Source organism: Eupeodes corollae, chromosome 1, assembly GCF_945859685.1.
Source record: "Eupeodes corollae chromosome 1, idEupCoro1.1, whole genome shotgun sequence".
Taxonomy (NCBI): domain Eukaryota; kingdom Metazoa; phylum Arthropoda; class Insecta; order Diptera; family Syrphidae; genus Eupeodes; species Eupeodes corollae.
The window spans coordinates 8,852,569-8,879,064 of NC_079147.1; the positions used below are offsets into that span (position 1 = coordinate 8,852,569).

A 26,496-nucleotide genomic window follows, 5' to 3' on the forward strand; every position below is an offset into this window, starting at 1 on the left:
TACAAAAATGTTTTCTCTCTCAGATTTTTCCTTGTCGTCGTCTTGTTATGTCGTTTAATTCTGTGTGTGATCCTCCTCGGTGAAATTTTATCAGAAAAAAAGTAAAAATAAAATAAAACATAAATAAAATCGAAAAAATAAGAAAAGAAAACTATAAACCAACAAAGAAAAGATGAAATAATTAAACAAAAATCCCAAATTCATTGTTTTCATAACATTGAACAACTAACTCATCCGGAAACCATCTTCTCTTCTCATCTTTGGGATTATCCGAGGTAAGTGCTAAAGATTTTTCATCCTCCTATTTCCAATTGGGAATCCTTTTTTCATTTCTTTTTTTTCATCCACCATCCTAGTTGGGTTGGAATTGGAAAAAATACGAATAGTTAAATGAGAAAAAAAAGAAATAATAAATAATTGTTTTCCTCCAAAAACTTACTCAGACGTAAAGAAAAGAACATAATTAATTAAAAAAATAAAAGAAAAGAAAACGCTGTTATGCTGTGCAGTGCATGTTGAGCTTTGGGGCTTGAGATTTTGCATTGCATTTGCATCGTGCTGCAAAAGCAAAACAGTTAGTTATGTTAACTGTAAACAAATCTTCAATAGTTTTCAAAGTTAGCTTAACGATTAAATGCAATGCGATGCACTATTATTATGTAAAAGTCTTGAATTTGTTGTTTCTGCGGTCAGCGGTCGTCGTCGTCGTTCGAGGGCCATGGTGGAATGATTTTTTGTTGTATTTTCTTTATTCCTACCTGCCCTGTGCCTTGGTGGATGAAGTTTAAGTCGAAGTCGTCGTTTGTATCGTAGGTAGTCGTCCATTCTTTTGCAGCAGGGCCAAAAGGCAAAGATGAGAAAAATCAATACTAAATGGTACTGTGACGACGCACGGTGAATGACGGTCCCTCCCTGCTTGCCCTTTTGTCGTCTTCACCTTTTTGCCCTGCCATATTCGTTCATGTTTCGTTCTCGTCGATGAACTCGAACTCGAATTCTATACCCACATGAGGGGGGGGCATATCATGTATCCTTCATTTCATTCTTTTTTTGTCTATCTGAATTTCCAGCAATTGTAGGGCGGCTGAGCTGAGGTTGTTATTAATCATTGTAGCTTCTTTGAATTTCTGGAATTCCTTATTTTGTTGATCTTGTGATCTAATTCAAAATTATTGCGAAAAATATTTTTTATCACACATTCGCAATTCGCGACTCACGAACACGATTGCTGCCGTCGTCGTCGTCGAGTCGGTGGGCAATTTATTGCAAAGGCGCAGCACAGCAGTGTGATAAGTCGATAAGTGTAGTTTTTGTTGTTGAATTAGCCGGGAAGCGATTTGGTTTTCTTCTATAAAGATAAATAAAAGTAAATATTTGCGCATTGCTGAGCTGAGTGACTGAAGTGAAGACTGGCTGTTTTATAGAGAGTATTGTTGGTGGTGGTTCTACTCGGGCTTGTGGGTATGAATCATTGCCCCTAGTTGGTTGGTTGGTTGAAAATTGGAAGAAGTGGCCGTCATCACATATTAATCGGCCGGCAGAATTGGCTCCTGCTTATAATTCTGGACACTCATTCACATCGTTGGTTGTAGCTTTGGTACACCACCATATGTAATGTAAATAAAACTTAGCTGGGGAAGGAATGTATATTAATAGTTTTTGGTTTATGTTTTTTTTGTTGTTCTTGTTGTTGTTTTTATTTATTATTTTGTAACGCGCTGTTTGAATTTAATTTTTCTGTGAACACACAAAAAAGCAACAAAAAAAAGGCAAAAGCAAGAATATTCTTTAGTTTTCATTTCGAAGATAAAGGAAAGAAAAAGAATTTATAATTTATTGATATGGGAGGATGGGTGGTGTAAGTTTTTATAAATACAAATTTAATTTTAAACTCGAAGTGTGTGAATGGAAATAGAGTGGTTAGTGTTTGGTTGAGATTGAAATTATGTTTGGCAGCTTTAGGTTTCTATAAATCATGTAGGTACCTATGTATACATATATTATTTATTGTTGATGGAAATAGGTACATAAATATATGTAGTTTTATTACAAACAGACGGCACGCTTAAATAAAGTTTATAGGTATTTATTTTAGAAGATGAATAAGGGGTTGGCAAAATTATACAACAATCAATTGAATTATTTTATGGACGTAATGCTAATGCACATAATGTGTAATAAGTTACTCAATATCCTACTTATGATAGGTTTGCAAAAATATAAAAATTTGATTGATAGTATCTACCTATTTGAAAAAACTGACAATCTTATTTTTGTAAGCAACAGGTTCATAAATAAATCATTTCAGTATTTTAATAAATGGATTTAATTCAGTGAAGAAATGGAAAAGTTTTTAAATGTGTTGTATACAAAAAAAGTGTTTAGATAATCGATGTAGGAAGGTGATGATAAAGGAATGAAGAAAAATGTTATTGACCTGTGATTTGCATACATATGGTTTTTCATTATGTTTCGTTGTCTTAATAAAGACGAAAAGTTGATTAATTATTTAACTATTTAACTATACCCGAGTCGTTATGGTTAGTGTGTAGGACTGTCATGCTAGAGGTCTTGGGTTAAATTCCTTCCTTTTAAACCTGTAGTTTTTTTTCACGGGTAGGTACTGCATCTTGCACAGAACTGACAAATCTTTCGAGAGTAATTCTTGCTATACAAAATCTTTTCTCAAATTTGTCGGTCGAATTTGATTTTTAACAATGTAGGTGTTTGTAAAATCCCTCATAATATATTTTGTGTCGCATTCACTGTAATATAAAACTAAAAAGTTCTAATAGTCAAAAAACATAAGTTTTTTTCAAGTTATTTATTTATTTGTGAATGAATTTTTTGTTTTTTCTTTGTATCAAACTTTATTTATTTATATAAATGCGTGTACGCACGAGGGACCACTTTTTTGCAAGTATGTGGTAGTACCCGTAGCGTGCTGGTTAATGCGTTTGACTGTACTGCAAGGGGTCTTGGGTTCAATCCCTGCCTCTGCCAACTTTTTCACGGGTACTCTCTTGCGAGGAATTGACTAATCCTCCAAGAGTAATTCTTGTCATGAAAAAGTGCTTTCTTAAATAAGTCGTTCGGATTCGGCATTTAAACTATAGGTCCCTTTACATCTCTGACTGTATTTCTCGCACACAGGGATGGTTGAGAGTTGTAAGTCACTAGGCTCTAGGTTTTCATGGACTGTTGCGCCACCTAGGTCCCTAGGGTCAAAATAAAAGATTTTTAGAAAGATGTCGGTGGAATTTTTACCATAGCAGTTTGAAAAAAGGTGAACATTTTGGTTAACCCTAAATATCTTACGAAAACGCTAGAAAACGGTTTTTTCTTATAAATTAAAATTGGCAGTTTTTTTTATAAAAAATAAAAATCTAAAAAAAATATTGCTCAAAGTTGGTAAAGATTGAATATCGATTCAAATATTTTTTAAAAAACTTGAAATTTAGGCTTCAAACTTATTGAATTGACAGTTTTTTTTTTCAAAAAAAAAAAATGTATAAAAGTTGGTAAAAATTGATTTTCGGCTCAAATATCTTTTCAAAAATTGTAGATATTGGCTTTAAACTAATTTTATCTTTCAAAAAATATTGTTGTAAACATTCAGTAAAATTTTGAAAAAAATCGAATTGACAGTTTTTTTTACAAAAAATAAAACTCTAAAAAAAAACTTGATAAAAATTTACTTTCGACTCAAATAGCTTTTTAAAAATGGAAAATATTGGCTTCAAACTTTACTTATTTCACAGAAAATATTGTTTTCGATATTCAGTTATTTTTATATAAAAATTCAACAGTCCGTTTTTTCATAAAAAATAAAATCTAAAAATTGATACGAGTACATATAGACGAAACTTTTAAGCAAGACAAATCGTCAGACGGGATGGGAAGTTATCAATGTGGGTCGCATCCCAGCCTCTTTATTTATTTTTATATAGTGTGTCGAAAAGTAGGTTTGAATAAAAAGTAAATTTTGGTATCTATGTATCTTTATTTATTTATTTGTTTAATCTACGAGCTACAGGCTCAACAGATGTAAAAAAGAATAAATACATACACGTATATAAAAAAAAGTAAATAAATTTCAATTCATAATTAATGTCTTAAAAATAGATAATACAAATCAATTTTGAATTTGTTTCTAGGCCAGGCTATGTCAATATGACTAATTACTTCGTTGAACTCCCTAATTGACCTTGAAACTGGTTCATTCGTTCCAAAATTTGTCCTATGCTTAGGTTGAAAAAGAAGAATGGTCTAATCGGGGCATAAATACAAATTAACGATAGAAGGTAAGGACACTTTATATGGTAACATAAAATATCTCGCACAAATATTATATCATGAATAGTTCTTCGCGATTTGAGAGGTTTCAGACCCAGAAGATTACGTCGAGCTTGAGTATTTGGACAAAAATTCCAGCGCATTTTACAAAACACATATTTTGTGAAACGATTCTGAACTTTCTCAATTCTATCCGAAAATTTTTGTTGGAAAGGATATGACATCAGCATACTCAAGTAATGATCTAACTAATGAGTTATCTAGAGATGTAGGCGTATAGGGATCCGAAAAGTCAGTTGAGTTTCTTTTAATGAAACCAATAATAGAGTTGGCTTTAGCGACAATTAGCATTCATGTGCGGAACAAATGTAAACTTGGAATCAAAGGAGACACCCAAATTCTTTACTGTAGCAGTTCTCTGAAGAGAGATACGATTAAGAGAATACGCAAACTCATAAGTTGAAAGTTACCTAGAGATAAAGATAGCGACGAATTTCTTGACATTAAGTTTAAGACAGTTAACCAAACACCAGTTTGATAAATGATCGAGGTCTATTTGGAGATTAAAGCAATCATAAATGGAATTCACTTTTAAAAATAATTTAAGACCATCAACATAAATGAGACATTGGCTGAATTTTATGTTTTTGCAAATATCATCGATAAAGATTATAAATAAAAGTGGGCCAAGATGACTGCCCTGGGGAACTCCTGAGGTAGTTTCCTTGTGAAATTGAGTAAACTGATTCAAAAAATTGAGCAAAAAGATCAACAGTTTTATTAATGTCAGTAGAATTATCATCTCTAAAACTCATCGTAGTTGGAATGCCAATTGGTTTCCTTTTAGAATTAATAAAACTCCACAATCGTTTCGGATCACTTTTCAAATTAAGCTCCTTATTCGAAATGTAGTTCCTGTGCAAGAATTTGCTGATAACCATGAATTCTTTGACATTTTATACTTGGCAAATGATTTATTTTTTAAATGAGCCATCTTTTGTTATACCACGAAGGTTTTGAGATATTCTTTTCAGTCCTATAAGGTATAAATAAGTTAAAAAATTGTATTTAAGATACTCGTGAAACGGTTAAGCATATTCTTCAAGTTTAGGTTTAAAAATTCAGTATTACAGTCTGCAGTTCCAAGATAATTTATCGAGTTCAATGAAGTTTGATTTTAAGAAGTTAAATGATTTTGGATTGTTACAGTTAAATTTTAAATATCTCAAATCAAATCAAATGGGGTGGCGCAACAGTCCGTTGTGAACCATCGCCTAGTGACTTACAACTCTCAACCATTCCTGTGTGCGAGTACTGTTGTCAGGAATGGAAGGGACCTACAATTTAAGGCCAAATCCGAACGGCTAGTTTGAGAAAGCACTTTTTCATGACAAGAATTACTCTTGAAGGATTTGTCAATTCCTCGCAAGAGGCAGTACCCGCGAAAATTATTTTTTTAAATTAAGCTGTCACAGGCAGGGATTGAACCCAAGACCCCTTGCATGACAGTCCAACGCACTTTTTTTTTTTTTTTCAAATTCATTTTTATTTAATTCAATCTTAAACCTATCTTAAAGCTAGACAAAAATTCATAAAACTAGCCTAAATTATCCAACGCACTAACCATCATGCCACGGGTACTACTACTCTGGCTTCTCTTTTAAATATCTATATAATTATATTTCAATATATAATAACTTATGGTGGATTGAATTGTTTAACAAACTATACGGAACATTATGTGTTATTTAAACTTTCAATTCATCTTGTGCTGTAAAAACTAAATCAAGAATTTTATCTAAATTATTAACAATACTATTAATTTGATTTTTGGCGATATATAACTAACGATGACGTACATTAACGTACCAGGTTCAAGACTGATGGAAACACAAATTTGTTCAATATCGGTGATAGGTAGTGAAATTGATTCATATGACATGGTTGAGCGAACGGCAATAAGTAGCCCACCTCCACGATCTCCAGCAATAGCACAGCGATCCCTCCGGAAGACCATATAAGAGTTAACGTGAAAAATTTCAGAATCAGAAATACCACTCCAAAGCCAAGATTCAACAATAATGATAACTCGTAGTCGACGTTACTGGTAGCAAGGTAAAGCGCAGGGATTTTTGTACGAATTCCACTGGAATTATGATAATACATTTTCAGGCAATCAGGATTGGATGGAGAAACAATTGGGTTCTTTATTTCTCCATCGACGATACGGTTTTTGGGATGTAGTCGAATTTACGAATCTTAATTCCGTAAAGCCAAAAAGATGTATTGGAAACGGATTTCATAAATTCAGATCCATTTTTCAGAAGTTTGTAGCATTTAAATCGGTTGAAGTTAATGGATTGAACTTTGACAGGTGAAACCATGTCAAAACTTATATTTTAAAACAATATTCCATACAAAATATATACACTCAGAATTAAGTGCAACTGGTTTGTATTTCATTTCGTTGCTTGCACTATTGTCATTTTAATTGTGCTGAACATAGTTCTTCCCGTTCTTTCATTTACCGTTACCTTATTTATTTACTATAAGAAAACCAACATCGCACAATTATTGAGTCAAGTATTCATTCGTGTATTTGACTTCATCAAGTGAGGATAACAAATTGAGCGCAGGAAAACAAACAATTGTACAGTTGTTCAGGTCCGCCCAATCCCGGGTTCTTAGAGAAAAACCATTCATAAATGAAAAAAATTGAAAAAAAGGTTAGAATTTACTAAAACCATTAAAAACAAGCCATTTGAAAAACAGGCCGAGGTAAAGTATGGCGCAAGGTAAATACCGAGCTAAAGAAAGAAAACCTTTTACCAACCGTAAAACATGATGGAGGTGATGGTATGGGGCTGTATGTCGCATGCGGGTTTGATAATTTGGTATTTATTGAGGGGGTAATCGATCCAATGCTGTATTTAGAGCTTCTAAAGCAAAATTTAGGACAAAGCGCTGAAAAAATGGGTATTCCAAGAACTTTTCAGTTCTATCAAGACCCAAAACATAAATCCCGCGTCGTACAGGAATGGTTGCCTTAAAATTGCCCTAAAGTCATCCAAACATCACCTCAGGGCCCCGACTTAAACCCCATAAAAAATGTATGCGAAATTTTGGATCGTGGAGTCAGGAAGCACACCATATCAAGCAAAACCGATTCCAAGAAAGTGCTTTTGGAAGTATGGGAAAAAATCAGTGCTTCAACCACCCAAAAGTTAGTCGAATTTATGGGAAGGGGTTATTGTACAGAAGGGATACCCAACTAAGTACTGAACACGAACAAAAAATCCAAAAGTCCACTATAATTACAACCCAAAAGTATTTACTTCATATTTTTGCCCAATAATATTGTCATTAAAAAACTGCGCTTTAGATGAATTTTGGGTTTTGTTAATTTTTACTAGCACAGAAAATGGTTTTTGTTGTTCCTTTTTGTTTTATGAATAGATTGTTAATTTTTTGTATTGATTTTTTGTTTTTCTTAAATTGACATTTAACCAAATAAATATATACATATGTATATACAGTACTGTCCTAAAATTTGCAACTAGAGGCTCCAAAATTTTTCATTAAAAAAATTTTAGGTTTTCTAAATTTTTCTGATATTACGTTATAATTGTTAACAAGAAAAATTCACACTCCCACTTAAACAAAAACTAAATAACTTAATACTTTAATAGTTGGTAAAATGGCTGTGCAAAACATTTGCAACTTAGACCTCAAAACTAAATTTTAAAATATTTTCTTACTTCAAGGCAAGGAAATGTTAATAAATTTAATTGCGTACCGTTTATTTTTTGGCATAAGCAGAACATTGTTACAAAGGGTGTATACATAGTCTTCAGACTTCAATATGCCCTCTACCTCCACCTGTCGAATTGGCCCGATTTCTTGGCTAAAGAGGCAGCCCAAGGCCAACATTGAATCACCTCCATGTTTGACAGTCCCTTTAGTGTATTTTGGATTCAGGCTCTTACCTCTTGGCCTCCCTATATGTTGATTTCCACCCGATCCGTGCATATTGAACTCTGATTCGTCGGAAAACAAGACCGCTTCCAATTTTTTGGGACTCCAATTGAGATGAGGTTTTGCTAAAGCCAAACGAGCTTTTATATTTTTTTTTAAATAAATGGCACTTTTGCTATCTCAAAACCACGCAATCCGACCTGCAGTGCGCGGCGTCTGTAGTTGATGGGCAATGGGTAACTCAAGTTCAATTTTTGCTTCCCTGAATGATGCCGTGGGGTTTCTTTGGAAGACATTTTTCATTTTTCAATCATCTGTTCCTGTGGTGCTTCGAGACCTTCCTCCTCTTTGATGGCATAACACCTTTCCGCTTTTGATGATTATACAAATAGTAGATTTGTGAATGGAATATTTCTTTGAAATATCTTTTTGTAAGACTTCTTTTTTGAAAACACTCAAAACTCGAAATTGTACATTCGATGAATATTTATATCCCGCCAATTTTTAAAACAAAATCGTTTTTTTTTTTTCAATTCAAAAAGAATTTATCTTAAAAAACCGTTTTTTTTCGATCAAAGTCCCGGCAAAAATTAACTAAACAATTGAAGCTACATGCAATTACTTACAAACCTTAAAATAAATTAGATTAACCGTTGTCAAAATGAGACGAAAAGAGAAATGGCCACTAGTTTCAAATATTTTGCACAACTGAAATTATTATTGTTTTTGTAAAAGCAGTGCATTTGTAGAATTTGCCTGTGGATCAGTGCTTTAGGATTATGAAAAGTTAGGTGACACATAAACAAGTCTAAAGCAATAAAAATAATTTGATTGGAACAACTTATTTTCATTTTCTAGATAGGCGGCGATAGTTGCAAAAGTTTTGCACAGTAATGTAAGTGCCTAAGTAAATAAAATTAAAAATATCTAGCTGTGTTAGAAAAAAAAATCTCAATGTAAACTACTACTTATTTTGACTATAAGAACCTTAAAACTTGTAATATTAATTTAGTTTGACAGGTCTCTTTGCACAAAATTAATTAATGTTGTCACAATATACTTATGCACTTATGTATATGCATACAAAAGGGGCGAGATACGAATGACGTCAACTAAGTACGATGATGGAGTCAGTAGTCTGCGGCTAAACTTTTGAATCGTTCTCAAAATTCAAAATTGGTTACAAAATTTATTTTGTCTTATTAGGAGGGTTGCTACTTATATTTCTAGCTTAGGAAACAGTAAGTGTTGCCAGGCGCCATCTGACATTTTCATCGGAAAGTTTAACATTTTTAACCGTAACCTTCTGCAGAACATCTTTCATTTAAGTGTTGTTAACAGGAGTGTTGTTTAATGGAATTAACTCGTAAACATTTTCGTGGGAGATGTTCTCTGATTGATGAAATAAATAAATAAGATTGTAAAGGATCAGGTAGATCATTAATATGATCCTCTCATTCTAAATAATGGAAGCTACTGAAAAAGACTTAGAAATAGTCGAATTAATAAAACAAGTTAACTGCATTCTGTGTAAGATGTGCTGTCAACTATGGGTGAGTTCAAAAATGTGCACAAGCCATGCCGACAAAGCTCATGCAATGCAATTATAAACAGAAAAAATACTTAAAGAATGCGTCAGATATACAATATCAAAAACAATAAATGTCATCAAAGTAGGCGCCTATAAAAAAGTAAGACAGAAATAATTAGGTTTTTTCTTTGAGTTACGCGGGTTTTGGGTTTTTAGTCCATATAAAAATGTTTTATTAGGACTTATTTGAAATGTTTCGAATTTAACAAATTTATTCATTCATTCTTTTCTATGAAGTATAAATATTATATTTTACTTTTTATTATAAAAAATAAATTGGGTAGCGCAACATTCCGTTGAGAACTAGGGCCTAGTGACTTACAACACTCAACCATTCCTGTGTGCGGGTAATGTTGTCAGGAATGGGGGGGACCTACAGTTTATATGCCAGATCCGAACGGCTAATTGGAGAAAGCACTTTTCCATGACAAGAATTACTCTTGGAGAATTTGTCAATTCCTCGCAAGAGGCAGTACCCGTGAAAAAACTTTAGATGGCATAGGCAGAAATCGAACCCAAGACCTCTGGCATGACAGTCCAACGCACTAACCATCATGCCACGGGTAAAACTTACTTTTTATCAACCAATCATTTTTTTTGCCAAAAATTTAATAAATATATTGAATTTTTTTACCTACTCATCTTGTTCTGACATTTTCCTGCAGAGCGGCATTAGAAATAAAATGACTACAGGTTTGATCGCATATCAGCTGTCAGACTGTTTTTTTTTTAACAGACTTACCGACAGCAGTAATGCAGTGTATTTACATTTATGAACGCAAATCATTGATTACTGCTGCGTTTTTACATTAAGGGGATATTCTGGTCTAGAGACATGCATTTTAGGTAGTTTTTGAAGTGCTGTAGAAAAAAGCAAGCAACAATTTTACCATCAATTTTTGTATACATTATTTATTCACATTAGAAGCATACAAAAAAAGTAAAAAAAAAAAATAAAAATTCCGGTAGTTATCAGCTGATGGAGTGGTGCGTCTCAAAAATTTGGTGCGTGACCATACCCACGATTTTAACTCTCCTAGAAATCTGAAATCAAAAACTAAAAAAGATTATTAATCTACAATTATGTCGCAATGTCTGGAACTACGGAAAAGTTACAAACATTTTTTTTTACAAAACGGCGACTGCCTAAAGAAAAAAAAAATTTACCACTTTTTTCAAAAATGAAAATTTGGGGATGGCCGTAGTTCCGGACGTAGACAAGTCCCTAAAGAAGACTCTCTTAAAATTTCAAGTAAATCGGTTCGGTAGAACCTGAGAAATCGTGGGTATCAGATTCAAAAAGACAGTTCTTAGAAAAATGCGTTTAAAGTACCCCATTATGTCTTTTGTTCGATCAGTTGCAGCCCAACCGATTCGGATGGCTGCTCAGAAAAATACTTATTTCTCCGAAAATAATTTGAATTTGGGAAAATCCTCTCGTAGACATATTCTTTAATAGGTAAACTATGAAAATATGAAAAAAAATCTATTTTTTTTATTTCTAGACCAGAATACCCCCTTAATGAACTTAACCTATTTTAGTATGCTGGAATCAAAGTGTAGTTAGTGGACGTTGATCTACCCGATTAAAAACATTGTTGCTAACGAGAAATGGTTTCTTTCAATATTATATTAAATTTATCGCACACAATTTTCCCAAAATAACTTAGGTTTCATCCGAACCCGAATTCTTGCCCTCAGTTAGGCCTATTACACATCTGAAAAGGTAGTCCTTAAATTAATTATTCTTTGGCTATTAACGGACTGACTAGAAAAAAAAAGTTTATATGACTGCGAGATCGCCTTTTTTATTTACTGCTTCTTTATTTAATAGGTTAGGTTAGGTTATAGTGGATGTCCAAGATGGAAACGGACACACTTAGGCCAGTTTAATGGCCCATTGTGATACCACATGAATCTTGAGGCTTCCTCTTAAGCTCAATGGAACCAGCTTGAGTCCCTTACGAAACGTGAGAGGCTGATTATACCGATATGATTTAGATCGTTAAAGAAGAATTCTCCTAGGTAATTCTTGCGTTTTCGAGCTAGAGCAGGGCATGTGCAGAGAAGATGAAGAACCGTTTCTTCCTCTTCCTCGTCCATACAGCTTCTGCAAAAGTCATTTGAGAATACGCCTAGTCTCGTGGCGTGCTTTCCTATTGTCCGGTTATGACACCTATTATCGAGCTTATATACGATCTGCTTAGAGAGAGCAAGCACCTTGAACGTTTATATCCAGTGTTGGCCAGATGTTTTTTGTGGCTTGACACGTGGTGATGTTGTTCCACCTGGTGCCTGCCCTCCTCACTGCGTCTTGCATTAGCAGCAGTTTACAAGTAGCGATTGGTATGCCAGTACTTGCCAAATGCGGTAGGATGGGCTGAACTGTACCGTTCCCGGCGAGTTCATCTGTCTTACAGTTACCTGGAATGTCTCTATGGCCCGGCACCCAGCAAAGGTGAATATTAAACTGTTGCGCCATCTCCATTAGAGATGATCGACAGTTATAGACTGTTATAGAGTTTGAAGAGACAGAGTCCAGAGATTTGATAGCGGCCTGGCTGCCAGAGAAAATACGGATATCAGATTTTGATATCACGTTTTCTTTGAGCCAAGACAAGACTTCTTTAATCGCCAAAAGTTCCGCCTGAAACACGATACAATGGTTGGGAAGGCGGAATGAGAGACTTAATTTCAGTCGTTCCACCAACCCCTTCTTTGGTTTTTGACCCATCTGTGTAAAAATAGATTGACTCATCCTCCAAGAATATCCTATCCTCCCAAAAAGATCTGGTAGGTATAGAAATCTGGAAGTTTCTGTCGAATTGTAGTTGGGGGATGGTGTAGTCTGTGAGCTTTGGCATTGATTCTAAGTACCTTAGAATTACGAAGTGGCCAATGTTGTTGTTAGTCCACTGCGACGAAGCATTGAGGCGAATAGCAGAGCTTGCAGCTATTTGTTTGCTAAATATGTCAAGAGGTGTAAGGTAAAGCAAGGTGTCCAGTGCCGCAGACGGGGTCGTGCGAAGCGATCCGCTTATACATAGGCAGGCTGAACGTTGGACTTTATTTAACTTATCCTTGTTTATACCTTTCTCTAAAGCAGTCCACCATGCTGCCACAACGTACGTTAAAATCGATCCCATTACCGATGTGTATAGCCAATGTGTGATTCTGGGCTGTAAACCCCATTTATTACCAATAGCTTTTTTGCAAGAAAAGAGAGCTACAGTACCTTTTTTGACTCTTTCCTGTACGTTACGTTTCCAATTTAGTTTTTTGTCTAAGACAAGACCTAGGTATTTAGCCTCGTCTGAGAATTTTAATTGGATTCCTTTAATATAAGGAGGGTTGACAAATGGAATTTTGTATCTCCTCGAAAATAAGACCAGATCGGTTTTGTGTGGGTTAACACCCAGTCCACACCGATCAGCCCAAAGTATTAGTCTGTCCAAGGCATTTTGTAAGAGTTCTTTTAGGATATTAAGATGCTTTCCTGAAACTGCTATAGCAACGTCGTCCGCATAGGCTATCACTCTGAAACCCTCCGCATCCAGACTAGTTAGGATTTCATTCACCACTAGGTTCCAGAGGAGAGGGGATAGAACACCACCTTGCGGTGCCCCTTTATTTAATAACTTTTAAACATTATTAATTGAAGGAAATGGAAATGGTCTTTAAAAAATATATATAATTATATTGATTTTTATTAAGTATTGCGCAATTTAATTTACTAATAACAATCTATCAAAAACAAACCAAAAAAAAAAAGGAACGATGATAACCTTTAATAATATATTACACGATTTATAATTTCATATTTTTTGATTTAAAAAAATAGTACAATTTTGGATAGAGAAATACGCTCAACGATCCATCCCTAAGAAATATAAGAACAACACTTCATAAAAATCCATCGAACCATTTTGGAGGAGTTGAACATTTATATATAAGATTTTTAAAACTTCTTCGTACTTGAAAGCAGGAAACAACTTTTTTTTAGAAATGAATTTGCATGCAAAAGTTTTATTTTCCTTTCACGACCAATTAGTAAATAGGAAAGCCTTAAGTATAAACAATTATAAACGAATTGAATCGGAAACAGAAATTATTTTGATAAAATCTGTTTTACCAAAAGTAGCACAGCAAATTTCAAAAATGCTAAATATAAACAAATGATTAAAATCTCTTTATCCGCTAAACCTCAGCCCTCACCATATGATTATTGCTACGAAAGTCTGTGATTCTAAGTTCATGTTTATTTTGTTTGTGCTTTCTTTGAACTTGTAGTATATGTAAACAAAAACGACCTCGACTATATTTACATATGTACATAATATGCATATTTATTTCTTAGCTAAGCTAAATAAAGTTTTGAAATGGTGCGTCGTCGCCATAGCAATGGCTTAGCAATGACAACAGTAACATTCCAACCACCAACACCTAGCAAAGGGTGAACCCTTAAATATCAACAACAATAATCATGACAAATTAATATTAAAGCCTTTTTAATTGTGTTGATGTTTTTTGGTCTTCTTTGAACTCAACTCGAAGCTGCATCACTATCAGTTTTGTTGACACCAGAATAATACTTTCCAAGTGATTAATAGTGTTTATTATTTTATTGCTATTCTATGGAAATTTGTTTGGCCTTCATAAAATACGAATAAGGTGAATGGCTGCTTGTCTTTTGTCGTTCATGACTTATTATGATGATGATGAGAATCAATTCCATAATAAGAGAAAGGTATTTCATCTACAACAAGTAACAACTGATAGATACAGGGTTGTCGCGATATTTGTTATATTTTTAATGTATGTTTATTTAAAAGAAGAGTACAAAACAATAGCAGCAGTATCACATCTTTTATTTTGATTACTCAAGCCCTCTGTGAGACACCTTTATTTATGTACATAAATGTCTTTTGAATTTTATATTAAAAATATTGCTCTGTTTCTAGGAAATGTTGCTTTTCCTAGATTGATTTGAAGAAAAGACTGGATATTTGAGTTTGAGCCATGAATACCAAATAGATTTCGAAGACAAAACTGATTCAGAAATTATTCAATCATTGTTGACACTTGAAAATATTGTATCAAAGTCCAATTAAGTACGCAATTTAAAATACATCCTATTGCTCATAGAAATTTTAAGACAATAAACAAACTTCAACAAATAAATATAAAAATCAAATTAAATACAAACATAGCTAACCAAATATGTTCGATTAAAGAATTCTACACAAAAACAAACCCTATTTGGAATGCGGTTGTCGCGACATTGATAGATAAGTACCTTATCGATTGTAGTATTCCCACTTCTAATTTAGAGAATTGTACAATATTTCGGTTCAAATAAGGCACAATCGATGTTTACATCATCTCACTTATAACTTCTACCATGTTTAACGATTCAATTTGATATAAGTTAAAGAACAAACAATTTATTGATTGACAACCCAAAGTTACAGAAGCAATTTTGGGTGCAATTTTAATTGGAGGGACGTTTGAGAGGAGGTTTTTTAAAATGTATAATCATCATCGTTTCATATCAACGCCCTAGCAGTAATTTAAAAAAAAAAAAAAACGAATATGTGAGCTAGAAAACCAATGAACATCAATTAGCGTGAGTCGGTCAATAACTCTTAATTTGTGCTCACTTGTATGACAACAATTTACGAAAGAAATATAAACATTCAAATGTCTCATTAGGAATTCTCTTTAAGCCATCGGAAATATAATGCAACATGCGCCAATGTTATGAATCGTACAACATCTGTTAGTCATTTGCAAGATCGTCATTGAATGAGTGGGCTACATTTTTGTTTAAATACTGATTAATAAAATCTCATCTCACGTTGATAAGATGCAAATTTAATCAAATTTAAAATAAGATCGCATTTTTGTCTACTTTTTTAATGGAAATAAGGTTGTGTCTCCATCTCTGTCTCCGTCTCCGTCGTCGTCGGCTTAGTTGTTTGTTAAAGAAATCAAATGATGTTTTGTTTTCTTAAAAAGATAATTGTTATTTATTTTAATTTGTTTCAGACATAGACATAAGCTAAGTGTTAAGCACGGGTCTGAAATGTTTCCACGTTTTGGTTTATTGCCCTTTTGTAAATTGTTAGTTTGTAGAAAATGTACCATTTTCGTCTTATAAATTCAATCCCTATATTAAATTTCAAATCAAAACTAATGGTTGCTTCCAATCCATCAAAATATTACAATTTTGAAATATTAAAATAATATGTAGGCATTAAGCCTAAGCCATAGTGAACGATACGATATATATCGGGCTATAAATAATTCACAATTTAACCTGCTTACAAAAATAAACTTAAAAAAAAAAAGTAAAAGCCTCCCAAATTTAGTTCGTTATCTGTGACTGCTATCGCATTGATATGTTATGTGTTTTAAATGAAAACTTTCTTCTTTTAAATTTCCCTTTTTTGTTTGCTGATGGTCAAAAATCTCCACAGTGCCACTTGCGCATATATGATTACATGAATATTTTTTTCCTAAAAGAATATCTTAATAATTAATTAGCCTAATTTTTCATCTTCCGCAAAAGTAAATTAAATTGTAGATTAGGATTATTTTTCATTTAAGATACAAAATAATTGTTTTAATTCATCAAAAAGTGTATCAATATACGTTAATCTGTAATTAAAAAATCTCAATAAGAATATATTATATGAGCAGAGATTGAAAATGGAATAAAGTAGGTTTAATTTTAGTGAAATGTTTTTTAAAGGCAGGTATAAATTAACGTTTGGTGTTGGAGCTCCATGCGTTAGTGTTATTAAATCTTGGTTTAACAGATATAACCATGTAAAAGATTGGTGCACATACTCTCCAAAAAAAAAAAAATTTGTTTATTAAATTAAAATTAAAACCCAACGTCAAGTCCAGCGTCAAATAACATGCAGCGAACCTTCTCGATAATCGCTCGATTGGTTCTCTCTGCTAAACCGTTCTGCTCTGGCGTATAGGGTGTTGACGTCTAATGTTGAATACTATTTTCTTTCATTAGGGGGCTCATTCCTTAAATCGATTATGGTCTCACTTCAGGTAAGACGATTATTGTCAAAGTGATATCGTCAAAACGATAGCGTTTGCTTAAAGCCCAACGATAATAGACTTAACCGAAAGTAAGCTAATGTCAAAACCGAACGAAAAGTTATCAGAAGTTATCGTCAAAACAAAAAGTAAATAACTTACATGTTGAAATGATAATTAAATCGTTGGCGGCAAAAAATAAAAACAGTAATAATAAACGCCTCAAAACAGTTATTAAATTTGGTAAAAAGCAATTTATTTCAAATTTTCACAGTTTCCTATGGACAGAAACGAAGTTTAATATCATTTTCAAGTAATCGAACAAGCAAAAAAAAACAAAGAATAACTTCTTTCGTTGAGTTCATTTTGACATTTCAGTTTTCTTATACCGAAAACGATAGATGAGACGATAGTGACAAAGTTAAGTAAGTCAGCAAATTATTGACGATATCGTTAATGATACAAGTATTGACGATTATCGTTTTAAAAATTATGGAATGACTCCCCAGCTTGCTGAAGGAACAAAACTCAGTGCCGTACAAAGCTGTAGACTTTGCTTTCAAAGAATGTTATTAAATAATATTTATTAACAAGCAATTAAAATTACAAGGTAATATAAAATTTAACAAGCCCAGCTGCAGAGACTATTGGCTTATTTGCTTGAAAATTCAAGTTACAAATTTTTGCTTTTTTGAGAAACTCAGTAATATTATTTACATTTGTTAAGCTGGGATTTTTGAGGACTTCATATACGGGAATATTTTTGAACATTTTTTTAATTATGGGCTGCGTCAACAGACAATGTACCAAAATATGTTTTAGATCAAGGCGGGTGCTGCAAGTGGAGCAGGTTAAGGGATCGTTTTTGTTGAGGAGGTGTTGGTGGGAAGCAGTAGTGTGTCCAAGTCGACATCCAGCTAAGTTAGTTATTTTTTTATTTCAAATAGTTAGTAGGGTACTTCGGCGTAGATTTTAAGGGGTTTATATCCTTGTAGTCATGCTGATATAGGCTCCAGTAGTAACTATTTTTTGCAGTAGATATCTTTTCGGTATGCTTGATTAGATCGGATTTGGTGAAAATGTTGAAGGTGAGTACAGGTTCGTTTTGGCTGAGTTCCTGCACTGTCGGCATATTCGTTTCCGAGTATTCCCACAAGGCCTGGAGTCCACATTAGTTTCAATTTTCTGAGTTGATATTTAATTACTGATATGATTTCGGTGTTGTTGTTTGCGTTGTGAATTCCATTGATGCTGTTGGAGCACATAATGCATTTTTCAGAAAGATTGGCTGCAGCTTTAGGAGCTTGAAGTATGGCAAATGCTTCTGCTGTTAAGACCGAGGCAAAATCTGGGAAAATACGAATGCTTATCATCCGTTGATCCGTTTTCATCAGTCATAGCATAAGATGTGGTGTCCAGAGTTTTAGAGCCATCTATGAAGATAAATCTCCATCCGTCAGATCTTAATTCTTAAGTCACATAAATAAAATTGGTGATATGTGCTGTTTGCTGTTTTTGTTTTTTTTTTTTTTATATTTTGTTACATCCAATATTAGCGATCCAGGATTGATGAACCATAGCGGGTAGCATGGGGCGATGAGTCGTTCTCTTTTGGTTGGTAGATTGTTAAGCCTTGATTCTTTAGTCTTGCGAGCATTCTTAAAATTAGCGTGTCTCTTTGTTCTTCGATGCTGGAGAGGGCTGCTTCAGTTAGGATATTTTTTGTTGTAGTTGTTGGAAAGGCGTTTATGCTTTTTCCAACTGCTGTGTGGTGGATGGGTCTTATGATGTTTAAAACATACTTTGGGCAAACATTTTTCTACTAAAATCGTCGACTAGAACCATGATATAACTTGCACCACCACGAGAAACAACATCAATAGAACAGCAAAGGTCAGAATAGATAAATTTCAAAATGTCTGTTGATTCCCTTTTCCCTAAAAGGTAGTCGTGTTTGCTTGCCTGTCACACGAAATTAATATCTTTTCTTTTTGACTTCGTCAAAGTTAAAATCAGAGACGCAATCCTTCAACTTTAACAAAGTATCCAAATTAAGGGGGCCAATAGATGATGCCAAAAATGACTATCGTATGCTTTTACTTCTTTGACGTTAATATTTGACACAATGCTCACCGAATTGTGTTTTAGCTTAGAGTCACTGCAGCTTTTATTTTTCGTTGGGCAGTTCCGAGAAATATTTCCAAAATCTTGCACCTTGGTCTACGGAGACTATTTCGCCATCTTACGTTTACCAAAGAACACTGTGTAATCAGGTTCACTCTTTTTATTTTAACATATTGGAGTAGTTTGTTTTGATAGCATCTGCGGTTATGGGAGTACCTGAACTCTCATGGCGATTGTCACTCACCCATTCGTCATTCACCTCCATGGCCACTGATCTCAATTTGTATACAGTACAATTTTGGTTACGCATGACTCGACAGAATCACTTACCATCCAATCCTGTAGTGATTAAAGCCCGCAAAAATCCAACTCTGCGCGTCCTCTTTAAAAGCTCGTTCCAGCTTATTTCAAAGACTGAACATGAACTGCGTTTACTGGCCCGATCAGCAAAATTATTTTCGCTGTGACTTTCGTAGGTTTCTTTGAATCGGGTGTTGTACCATCTTTATATTCGATGCAGCCCCAAAGGTCTTTCAGTTCGAGGTATGTCTTAATTTCAAACTTCCAAAAATTCCAATTTTATAATTCGATAGAAGCCAATATGTTAATCATGAAAATCTAATCTGCGAAATGTTCAAATTCTTCCTATAGAATTTCAATGGGTCTTTCTCTCTTTTTGATTTCCTTTCCTTAAATTATTACTTTATTTAAGTTTTGAGCCCATAGCCTACTAAAAGTTGTTATATGTATGTATATTTAATTAAAGAACATATGTTATAGTTTTGAAGATTAAAAAAGATTGAAGATTTTTTATCAGTAAAAATAAACAAGCTGTTAAGCTGATGAAAATCTAATTCTAAAGTATGTATATAAAACAACAGATTTATTTTAACACATTTGAAACCGTAAGACCTGTACTTTTAGAAATGTTAAACAGTTTACCCTTGAGCTCAATTTTGGACGTACTGTTAATTACAGGGATTATTTCTTTAGCCGCACTACTAGAATGTGGAACTCTTTATAAGGCTCAATATTTCCAACTCATTACAATACGCAGACATTCAAAACTAAAGTGCATAGGTATCTCCTTTCAAATCCTGTCCTGCCTTCCTAATCGCTAACACTGTGTTTAATCATTAGGAAGGTATTCATAACCTCTTGAATATAAAAAAAGAAAACCATTTCGTTTTTGTTTCTTCAATAAAATATAGAATTTATATAATAAAATGTTACCATCGTTTTAAAAATACAGCGCATATAATTTTTAAGATTGGAGTTTACCCATATTAATCATCAAACACACTTAGAAAATAATGAGATATCCTAAGAATATTCATAGCTCTCCAAATATAGACAGAGTTCCTCAACTAGAAGTCAAGTGGCATTCTTGTTTTTTTTTGTCAATTGAGACATTCAACCAAAGGTTTAACACTCATATAAGAAATTGTTTTATAATTTGGGGATCTAAGAAATAAAAACATTTAAAAAAGCTAATCCTTGTCGCCATAATTGATATGTGCAACTTTACTTAAGTTGGTACCACAGCGCGGGCTACTTGTGGGCCTTAACTAATAGACACGCAACTTGTCAAGCCCGAGATGAGGTATGTCTGATTGTGTCATTCCCTCTGTCATAGAGTAGAATACCTAAGGGCTGGACCTTTGATGTTCATTCCCTTTACATGCCAGCTGCACTTCCGTCGGCACTGCAAAGCCTGTAAAACTCTGGTTTCTTCGAAAAAAAGCTGTTTTCAAGTCAAGTAAGCCAACTTACCAGTGGTAATTTTGATCATTTGACCTAAGCAACAAAGTCCAATAATCAATTAGCCAGAATCAAAACATAAATCGACCGAAACGTCAAGGTTTTCTTAAACATATTAAATAAAATAATTATGTCATACGTTATACAATTTGGTCTTCATTTCTCAACGGACCCACGACAGCTCTATCAGTCTCTTATGGTTATGTTATGACGAATACCAAATTATAAATTGTATTTATCTTTATCTCAGTTTTGTTGTTATAAATGCCTCTACCTTGGCAATTCTATCTTTTGAGTGGGTATTTAGGAAAAGCTTACAACAATTAATTTCATTACTAATAACATACTCGCACCCAACAATTTAATTTAAATTTTCCAGCACCTCCAACCTCCAATGTTATAACAAAAACCATACAATTTACATTGCCTTCAAATGTGTTACTCATGCAATAGGAGGGCGTATAGAGAGAAGACTCAAAGTTGTTTCCAAAATCTTATTATTTTCTCCTTCATATTTAAATTAACTTAAATAAAAACAACACAAGGTTTTGATCTACTAAACAAAACAGCCAGAAATAAGTATAAACAAAATGCGTAGGTGTTTTCTTTTGTAGCAACTTTTTGTTTGTTTCAAAGAAAACTAAAACACCTGCCAAGCGCTCTTCATTTCGTCAATCAAATTATATCAATATGAGAGAATTAATAAATTACCTTTTATGCACGATAATTGCTCTTGAACACGCACTCATATGTAAATATTTGCCGAGTTTAATACATTCCTAAAAAAGTTGTCTTTCCAAAATCTTTGCATTAAATCAAAAGAAGTTCTTTTCCTAAAAAAAAGCAAGGCTTTATTTTAGTCATTCTCACAATCTTCATATTTATTAAATAGAATAAAAACCCTTTGATTTTATCCTGCATTATAAATACTTGATCTGTTGGGTTGACATAAATGAGCCAAGGAATAGAGTAGGGAGTGCCACGAGCACACTAAAAATAGGCACCACACCAAACAGTCCAACTAAACCGAAACTATATATTTTTTCTGTATATTTTTAGTTCACAAAGATGGTCCATTTTGAGTGCTAGAGAAAGAATACAAAAACAAAGCAATAAAGATACACCATGTCATCTTTACAAAAAGATCTCACGCGCTCGCATTCATCGGCGTCGTCGAATCAAGATCTAGATGATATATTCATCGATCATACGGATTTAGAGGCTCTAGACGATGTTACACCGCAAAAACGCCACTTTCTAGACTACGATGCTGTAGCTCCACCGGGATTTGAGGAAGATTTCAGTGCAATTCTTACGATTGGTGGCGGAGGGCCCCAAGGAAGCTCACAGCAGAAAGTATCGTCGTCTGTGAGCTCAGGCCTGGGCGAGAATCTAAAAATTGACAAAAAGTACGAACGCGATGGGGAAATTAGCGACTATGAGTTGGCTGCAAGTGGTTATACGAAAAAAGAATTCACTCAAGACGACAACACTCTTGTGGTGGTGAGGAATTCGTGTGGCGGCAGTTCTAGTGGAGCGTTTGGCAAGAAGAAACATTTTCTGGACGAGAATCCGATTCCGCCTGACTACATGCTCGACAAGGAAATGCGTGAACACAGGAGCTTAGACAGGAATTTTGAGAGACAACACGACTTTCAGAGGTCTACATCTGGGTCAAGTGGTCGCAAGCACTCGTTGGACAGGGACCGAGACTCACGCGGCTCGACTCGTAAATATAAGGAGCCCAGCTACACGCTATCACGGTTCATAGAGAGTGATCTTGTTGTGCCACCGATGGAGAGCAGTTTAACTTGGGCAGCAGAAGAACGCACAGATGGAAGTCAATACTCGGGGTTGCCGAAGGCTGAATGTGTTTATTCGTTGGCCTCAATGCTTGGATCTCACGACTCAGTTGATGTCTCGAAGAAGTTTCTCGAATTGTCTCGAACTAGTGAAGCCTGTGTTGCTTTGCGAAAGTCTGGATGCATCCCATTGTTGGTGCAAATGATGCACTCGGATGCGAATGATGGGGTTCGTAAGTATGCCGGAATGGCACTGCATAATGTTGTGCATAGCCATCCCGATGACAAGGTGGGTCGCCGGGAAGCGAAAGTCTTAAGACTCATCGAACAAATACTGGACTATTGCAACTTCTTGAAGACATTGCTCCAGAGTGGAGGAGAAGCAATTGCTGACGATTCTGACCGTCATCCGCTGGCAGCAATTTCGAGTCTTATGAAAGTCAGTTTTGACGAGGAGCACCGACACGCCATGTGTCAACTGGGCGCGTTGCAAGCTATTGCCAGTCTAGTGCACTTGGATCATGCGGTTCATGGACCGAAATCAGAGGACGAATGTTGCAATTCACTGAGACGATACGCTCTTATGGCATTGACAAACCTAACTTTTGGCGATGAAAACAACAAGACTCTCCTCTGTGGAAACAAAGAGTTCATGGAAGCCCTAGTCGCACAATTGGACTCTGCTCCAGATGATCTTCTGCAGGTAAATTTCTATATTTTTTTGTTTGTATATATTTTCCTCTCATGTATAAACACTTTTTTCTATGTTTTTTCTTCACAACAGGTGACGGCAAGTGTGCTTAGAAACCTGTCATGGCGTGTGGATAGCAATATGAAAGCGGTATTGAATGAAATTGGTACAGTGACAGCTTTGGCCAAGGCTGCCATGATCAATAAGAATGAGAACACCTTGAAGGCGATTCTGTCTGCATTGTGGAATTTGTCGGCGCATTGCAGCACTAACAAGGCCGAATTCTGTGCCGTTGTAGGCGCACTGGCATTTCTAGTCGATATGCTGACCTACGAGGGTCCAAGTAAGACACTTAAAATAATCGAGAACGCCGGAGGAATTTTGAGAAACGTCTCTAGTCATATAGCAGTCCGTGAGGACTACAGGAAAATTTTACGTGAACGGAATTGTTTAGCAATCCTCTTGCAACAATTGAAGTCAGAGAGTCTAACAGTTGTTAGCAATGCTTGTGGAACGTTGTGGAATCTATCTGCTCGTTCAGCTGAAGATCAGAAATTCCTCTGGGATAATGGAGCAGTACCAATGCTGCGATCGCTTATACACTCAAAACATAAACTGATATCGGAAGGCAGTTCGGCTGCTTTGAAGAATCTGCAAAATTTTCGCCCAAGCATACTTAATCAGAACAATATGGATCCGATTGCTCGATCTATGGGTCTGAAGGAATTGCCAACGTTGAATGCTCGAAAACAGAAAGCTCTCGAACAGGAATTGGTCAATCAGAATCTTTCGGAAACATGTGAAAATATTGACGTGGTAACGCCACCGAAAGAACGGAATGATTTTACACCACTCACAGATCCCCGTAAGTTTCCGCCACCCCCGGTGCGTCTTACAAGATCCGCCGTAGTCTCGAAGAGTGAAAGCAGAGATTCAATTTTTTCAGCTAAGTCAGATTCGGCATACGAAATGATGCGAGGCAATTCATCTTTGGTTCGTGGGAAAATTCCCCCCGATAGAAATATCGAGTTCGCGGTTAAGACAGCAGCGTTCGATGTTGAAAATGAAACAGAACAACCAATAGATTACTCCGCCAAGTACTCAGAGAGTACTAAGTCAAATAAGTCCCTTGCAGACTCTGCAACAAAACCAAATCAAAAGGGTCTAAAGACTGCTCGCAACTATTCCAGTTACCAGGAGACCGATTTGGACCAGCCTACGGATTTTAGCTTAAGGTACGCCGAGAATCAAGTTGAATCAGATATCGAAGAGAAAACGCGAATGAACAATGGAAGTGAAATAATTTTAATACTCGAAGACAGCGTGAAGTGTTACCAAACCGAGGACACTCCCTACGTCATTTCAAATGCGGCCTCGGTGAGTGACTTGCAGAATCCGAAATTGGAAGAAAACATTGTTCGCACTAAGCCGCAGACATCCGTGCTTCCTTCAAGTAACGTGATCTATGGATCGGGTTCGTATACTCCAGAGAAACCAATAAACTACTGCGAAGAAGGGACACCTGGTTACTTTAGTCGCTACGAGTCGTTGAGTAGCCTCGAAGAATCCCCACAAAATGCACAAACAGTAAATGGAAACACATCGGTGAAATCAAAGACAGACAAAGCTAGCAGCAATGCAAAGCAGGAGACGGAGAAATCACCAGAACCAGCTCCAACGGCAGTAGTTGTTGATGTCGATGTAGATGCGGATGTAAAGGACGACAAGACGGCGGCTTTACCGCCAAATAATGCTCCAGAACCAGGGCCATGTGCTATATTATCGAAAAACAACTACAACTCGGCCCAAGAGACGCCGTTGATGTTTTCCAGGCACAGCTCGATGGACTCACTTGCAGAAGAGGAAGAAGTCGGAGCCATTGTTGCCGACGACAAAAGTTCTGTGGTTAGTGATTTTAGTCGTCTGGCGAGCGGTGTTATTTCGCCTTCCGATATTCCCGACTCCCCAACTCAGAGTATGCCACAATCTCCGCGCAGAAACAGTAACTCTCAGTTGCCTTTCCCGCCAATGGTGGCGGTTGTAGCGAGTGGCAGTTCAAAAAATCAGAACCCAGCACCTCCTCGCCTGCGCAGCGTCTTCGAAGATGATCTCAATACATTCCAAGTGGAGAATACCCCCGCTCAATTCTCATGTGCCACTAGTCTAAGTAATTTAAGTTTGGACGACGAACAGCCTACAGATAAGGTAGATATGGATCTGATAAAGGACGAAGACCCTCTTCTGCCCTCGACCTGCGCTGATCAGAAAGCAATTGAGTCTGCAAAGACAGTTGATATCGCGTTTTCTGAGGGCGAAGAAGAGACAAACGACGACTACCTCCTGGCAACATGCATTAACATTGGAATGAATCGCGATCGAAAAGAGACTGAAGGGCACAAAGATACAAACATTATTTCATCAACTCCAGCTGGAGACTCGACAAAGCAATATTTTACCGAGGACACCCCAGCTCTCCTTTCGAAAGTTGGCAGCAATACAAATTTATCAACCATTTCGCTACTCACCAATCCGATGGGAAACAAAATCGAAGGTGAGATGGTGGCGAATCTTTCGGACGATGTCAGTTCGAATGCTTCAGAAGCCGGCGGACTCGATTTGCTGGAACAATGTATTCGAGACGGAATGAAAAAACCGGTTAATATACCGAAGGATAATGTGACGAGCACTGAGGCGAATGCAAAAAGAAACACTGGTCCTCAAGGTAGCAGAAAAAGCTCCGCCCCCCAACCGCGAAGGAGACCTGAAATTGCTGCTGCAAACGATCCTATAGCAATGTTGCGGAGGGGCGGGCTTTCCATGCACAATTTTGCACCACCAGTCAATGATGAAATGAACAAATACCTGGTGGAGGACAGTCCTTGTAATTTCTCAATGATGTCGGACCTATCGAATCTGACCGTTGGTTCTAGTATTGTTGGTCCCGCTTTGATGAAGAAGTGAGTTTTTGTCTTTTGTTTCTTTTATTGGTTTCTATGCTTGCATAAACTCTAGTCTAGTTTGGTCTATACGATCATGAAACTTGGAATTGTATCTTGATTGTGTGAAGCTTTTTTTTTTAAATATGTAGTTTGTTATTTTTTTTTTTCTTAAAGGTGTAGGATCAAATCAATTGCTTTCATATTTTATTTTTTTTCTTACAGGTTATTTTCTTGAATAAAGTTAGGCATTTACAACTT

General features: G+C 35.5%; 1 protein-coding gene across 1 annotated transcript in view; it reads left to right on the forward strand.

The window, feature by feature from the left end:
- Window positions 1-26,496, forward strand: part of LOC129943274 (uncharacterized) — a 36,164-nt gene continuing 9,668 nt past the window's right edge. The window contains exons 1-3 of the mRNA XM_056052592.1: window positions 1-275; window positions 21,866-23,311; window positions 23,393-26,256. Coding sequence (XP_055908567.1) covers window positions 21,932-23,311; window positions 23,393-26,256 — 4,244 coding nt within the window. The 5' untranslated portion in view covers window positions 1-275; window positions 21,866-21,931. The remainder of the gene's footprint in view (window positions 276-21,865; window positions 23,312-23,392; window positions 26,257-26,496) is intronic.